The sequence below is a fragment of the Styela clava genome, chromosome 10 (genome assembly GCF_964204865.1).
Source record: "Styela clava chromosome 10, kaStyClav1.hap1.2, whole genome shotgun sequence".
Taxonomy (NCBI): domain Eukaryota; kingdom Metazoa; phylum Chordata; class Ascidiacea; order Stolidobranchia; family Styelidae; genus Styela; species Styela clava.
This window is the reverse complement of record NC_135259.1, coordinates 15,331,691-15,336,853: the sequence shown is the minus strand read 5'-3', so window position 1 is coordinate 15,336,853 and position 5,163 is coordinate 15,331,691. Positions and strand designations below refer to the sequence as shown.

General features: G+C 36.4%; 1 protein-coding gene across 1 annotated transcript; it reads right to left on the bottom strand.

Moving 5' to 3' along the window:
* On the bottom strand, positions 1-3,738 carry LOC120338203 (solute carrier family 49 member A3-like). Its single transcript, XM_039406152.2, has 3 exons — positions 3,320-3,738; positions 962-1,626; positions 1-541 (listed from the first exon to the last, which is right to left on the bottom strand). Exons 1-3 carry the CDS (start codon positions 3,616-3,618, stop codon positions 135-137), a joined length of 1,371 nt encoding a protein of 456 aa, XP_039262086.1. The 5' UTR covers positions 3,619-3,738; the 3' UTR covers positions 1-134.
* Between the last annotated feature and the right edge of the window lie 1,425 nt (positions 3,739-5,163).

The following is a 5,163-nucleotide window of genomic DNA, read 5'->3' as shown; positions in this document are numbered from 1 at the left end:
TGTGTTAAAAAAAAGTAACATCTTTACAATGCAAGATAGTTAGTTATACATTATGGTGATTCAGAAAACCTGAATTATCGCCGTAGAATATTAAGACCGGTGGAATTTATGTTGAATTGAATTTATATTTTATGTCAATACTGTCCTTCCTGCAAAAGTGTTTGTGTTTCATCTTCTAGTTCCTCAGCCATATCCATGTTTAATCTTTTGTAATGCGGTCTAACAGCAACGAGGAGTAATACTGATATTGCACATGTAGCAAGGAGTATACTGACTGCAGCTAGAACCCCAAAAGTCTGTAAAGTATATCGAGTAATAGACGTGAACACGGAAGTTCCCACGTCAATCACAAAGTATTGTGATGCCATCAAAATAATCTTGTTCGTTGGATATGTTGTTTCAATCATAAGTTCAGTAATTGTAACTTTGGAAAACATTCCAAAAACCATTGTAACTGGATATAAGACGGCAAGACAAACAAAATTTTTGTAGCGATGACCAACGACGATTCCCGCTCCCGCTATGGTCAAACAAATGTGAGCTGTGAAATATAAAAGATGTATTACTTAACTATTTATTTATTTAATTTAGTACATGGAATAAATTTAATGAAACTTACTCACAATGCACTAGGGCTGTCATTGAAGAACTGTTTTTAAAAGTATGGAATACCAAACAAAAATTGTCATTATCAGACAAATCAAATAATGAGTATGAAAGAAAGAAGCGAAAAATCAATTTGATAAATTTTTGAGCAAAAACAATTCAAATATTTTTTTGTTTGATGACAGTTTTACTATGCACTGGCGTTCAATCAAATTATCTTCTATGTCGATTTTTCTTTAGGTCGTGATCAGTTATATTGTATTGTATAACTGCACTTTCACTTATATTAGTCAATGAAACAACACAACACAATGTAAAATAATGCATGCCACACAATTATTACCCTCTGAGATACCTGTCAATGTCAGCTCTTTAAATTTCTTTGTCTCATCGGTGATCTTTCCAATTACAACTGAAGCAGGAGCAGAAGCCAACAATCCAATTAGGCGAATCCAAGCTACGTCATCGTCAGTTATGTTGCTGAATGTATCCAAGAAAACAGATGCGACCAATATTTTTGTCAAAACCACTACTGAGGTGGAAAGGCAATGGGCTAGTGTGATGAGAATATATTCGCGATTACGATGAATTTTCAAAATAAGTTTGATATTGGAAATTAGCAATTCAGTAATGGACGGTTTTTGGTTGGTATTTCGTTCCAGAATGTATTGCTGTGATGCACTCGGAGAACTAGGTGGATGGTCTGCCAGATAATACCAGGACAATATGCCTGTTAATACATGTAGAAACGCAATGCCACCATTTACAATCAGAAATGTCCATTTAACTTTCAAAAAAGTAAATTCCGCTTCAGTCGCGTCCAGTGAACCAATTACGAATGGTAATATTCCAGCTGCTGCTGCTTGTCCCAGAGACCATGACGCCCAAAACACACCAATGACCGTCGCTGTTTCATGCACTGGAAACCAATTTGCAGGGAGTACAATTTGAATGATAAAGATAATTGCAGAAGAAATTCCGAAGAATGTTTGACCGCTCAACACGATATAGAACCATTTTCTAAAATATACAAAACATTATTTGCAGTTCCCAAGGATCGAGATAGGCTTTTAAACTATAATGCGCTTGTATAAGTAACATGTTTTTTATATTACCGTATTCTATCTATTGCTAATTACTTGTCGATCTTAAGATCGATAGGTATTTGTCTGTATGCCTGTCTGTCTGTTAGATTCACGCGATATCTCACAAAAGCGAGATTGAATCTGCTCCAGATTTTGCATGTGCATTCATCATATGTCGGACCAGAAGCCTATTGATTTTGGATGAATTATGTCGTATAATTAGCGAGTTATTAATTAATTAGTGATGGGACACAAGGTGTCACTATGGAGTAAGAGCGCTGTTTTGGGGATCCCCTAACTTTCGATCGATAAGTCTTCGGTCTCTGACCGATATTCTCGTTTTCTTTTGATAGAATACGAGGATATAGGATGACCCCCAAAACAAAACCCATCAATACTGTAACTTCTTCAACCATAATCTACTATAATCCACAATTTTATTGGTACCCGAATTGCTGTTTGTGTATGATTATACCCAAAAGTTGCAGAAATCTGGGCATTAGTTCCGCAAAAGTATCTACTACTTACTTGGGTTTCTGCTGAAGCGCATTTTCTGCTGCCGGGACATATCAATATCAAAAACGAAAATATCGGTCAGGGACCGAAGACTTGTCGATCGAAAGTTAGGGGACCCCCCAAAACAGAAACTGCGGTTTCGAATCATCCGCTCTTACTCCACAGCGACACCGTGTGTCCCATCGCTAATTGATTAATAACTCGCTAATTATACGGCATAATTCATTCAAAATCAAAAGGTCCGAGATATAATGAATGCACATGCAAAATTTTGGGCAGATTCAACCTCGCTTTCGTGAGACATCGCGTAACATACGAAAGTGTCTAACAGACAGACAGACAAATACCTATCAACATACTTACCGATCTTAAGATCGATAAGTAATGATGTATATCTTTTACTTGCGCGTCTTACAAATACCGTTACACTCATTAAATGGTGGGTATATAGTTCCAAACATGGCTAAATTGTATTGGTCTGAAGACGAAAATGAAGAAACTCAAATGTTGAATACAGCACGTTAAGTGTCGGTGCTTAAAAAGTGCTGGACGATAAGGAGGATGGATCGAGATGTCCAGTGGTTTCATCAAGACGAGGCGATCTTTACACATCAAACCACACCCTTGACTGGCTGAGAAAGCGATTTCAGAAAAGACTGATTAGCAGTGCAGCAGCAATCGGGTGGGTACCGCATTCGTCAGGCTTGAAGATTATGATCTGTGTATATATTCGAAGGGCAATGTGTATCAGAACAATTCTCAAATAAATGGTGAACTCAGCGCTGCAATTGCCGATAACACCAGGGAAATCCCAATGTGTGCATGCGAGTGATTGGCAATTTTTCGCAACAGACAGAAGTCTGACTCAACGACCAGAAGGTCTTTTGGATCATAAACTGGTACAAACATATCTTTTGTGTAAAAAGCCTTACAGTCCTAAAACTTTTGGGTTCATCATACACAAACAGAACTTTGAGTGTAAACAGAATTGAATAATTTTTCTCCATTTTCATAGACGTAATAATAAAAAATATAGGTTCAGTTTTTTTGGGTTATCCTGTACGAAATTCAAAAAAACAAACATTGCATGTTGGCAATCAGTAACAACTCACCTGTTGCTGAAACCAATTGCTCCAACAATGGATCCTATTATCGTGCAGACAATCGTTGACAGAACTTGATTTCTTAGGCCAAAGCTATCTTTGAATAAAGCCAACACAACAAGGCCAACAGCAGTCATAAATATTGCCCATGTCGCGAGAAGGTCGATTAAAAATGGCGTGGTTTGGAAATAAGCCGTGATAACGTCATTTATACCTGCATAGCAGTACGTCATGAAAACAACGCTAAATACATTAATCGAAGTTATTGTTATAAAAGCCCACCGGGTAGAATATACCCGATACTCCATATCAGCTTCTATCTGAATTATCAATAATATTAATCACTATTAAATCTTAGAGATGGACAGATGTGCAATATCACTCACAGAACAGTGAGTGACTAGAAGACAATTAAAACTATTCCACGCTCAAATAGTTTGAGAACTAAAATCATCATCAATCATTAAAAATTGGTGCCCATAAATCCGAGAGATATAGATCTATTAACGAAAAAGCCACACTAGTTTGATAAAAATCAAATCAGGTGCCATAACCCTAAACCATGGGTCACCAAACTTTTTGACCGCGGGCCAGGTATGATTCAAACTGTGTTGAAACGGGTCGGACAAATATTTTTGTCAATGCAATACAATAAATTCTCAAAAGTTGGAAAATCTTTTCAATTTATTCAACAATATAAATTCTACATTTTGGAAGTCTTAAATATTGAATTCTATATCACAGAATATAGATCAAGAACATCATAGCAGAACAAATATACAATGACAACTATCCTTAGTTAGCTGTTAACATAACAACTGCTGTCATGAATGTCCGCATGTAAGCAGTACAAAAGTTAATCTGACTTGTACTATTAGCGCAAAATGCACGTTCGACGTTTATCTTAGCACGCGAAACGTACACAGCAACAGACTCGCCGGAAGCACGCGCCACGAGTGCATCCTTCGCAGAAACGCTGCGTTTCGGTATAGAAAATTTTACCCTATTTTATCACAGCTATTTCTAGACAATTTTTGATTACTGCGATAAAACTACAACTACTAAAAAGGGAAAAATAATAATTGACTTATTTGATTTATACCAAAATTTATGAATCACGACCAAAAACTAACGAATAGCATTCAGAATCGCGAAAACGGACCGGATTCGGCCCGCGTGCCGTAGTTTGGTGACTCATGCCCTAGATCAGGGGTTCTCAAACTTTTGGTGTTGCGGAGCCCATGAAAATGTTGACTATTATTCACGGAACCCCAAAATAAATGTTAAAATTGTTACTTTCAGATTAATATTCCTGAGCAAGTTAAAAGTACTTTACTCAATTTAAATGCCGAACCTTTTTAATAGGGTTAATAAAAGTCATAAATAAATCTAAATTTCAAACATAAATTATATATACTAAAGCTGTAAATTTGACATTTGACAAACATACTAATAAATTAGGGGTCGAATCTTTTCTCTTTTGTTCTCCGGTGTTTATTCTCCCTAAATCAAAAATTTTATTCGGCATATACTTGTACTGTAACACAATGACGACGTTAATTGCTTTTTTGTTCTCGTGGGTAATTTTGAGTTCAATGTGAAAAACATGTTACAATATTATAGTCATCGGCGGCGAAATGCTAAAAATAATAATTAATAAAGAGGTAATTCCGCAACTCAAATTTCTTGATTGAAAAGCGGCATTCTAGAATATTAAAACCCAAAATGGGAGATTACACGTTTGATTTCAGCGGACTCACCTAGGATTGAAAACGCTTTTGTAGACATTGTGAATCACAAAATTTGGTGTTATGTTAGGTTTTCATCGTAGTAACTGCGAAATCGAAACGCCA

Bases quoted from the DNA above. Each gene is read 5' to 3' on its own strand.
- LOC120338203 (XM_039406152.2), bottom strand. From the start codon at position 3,618: ATGGAGTATCGGGTATATTCTACCCGGTGGGCTTTTATAACAATAACT. The intron at 1,627-3,319 runs GTGAGTTGTTAC...TGTATATTTTAG, and splicing joins GCAATTGGTTTCAGCAACAG to AAAATGGTTCTATATCGTGT. The intron at 542-961 runs GTATCTCAGAGG...TATATTTCACAG, and splicing joins TAAAGAGCTGACATTGACAG to CTCACATTTGTTTGACCATA.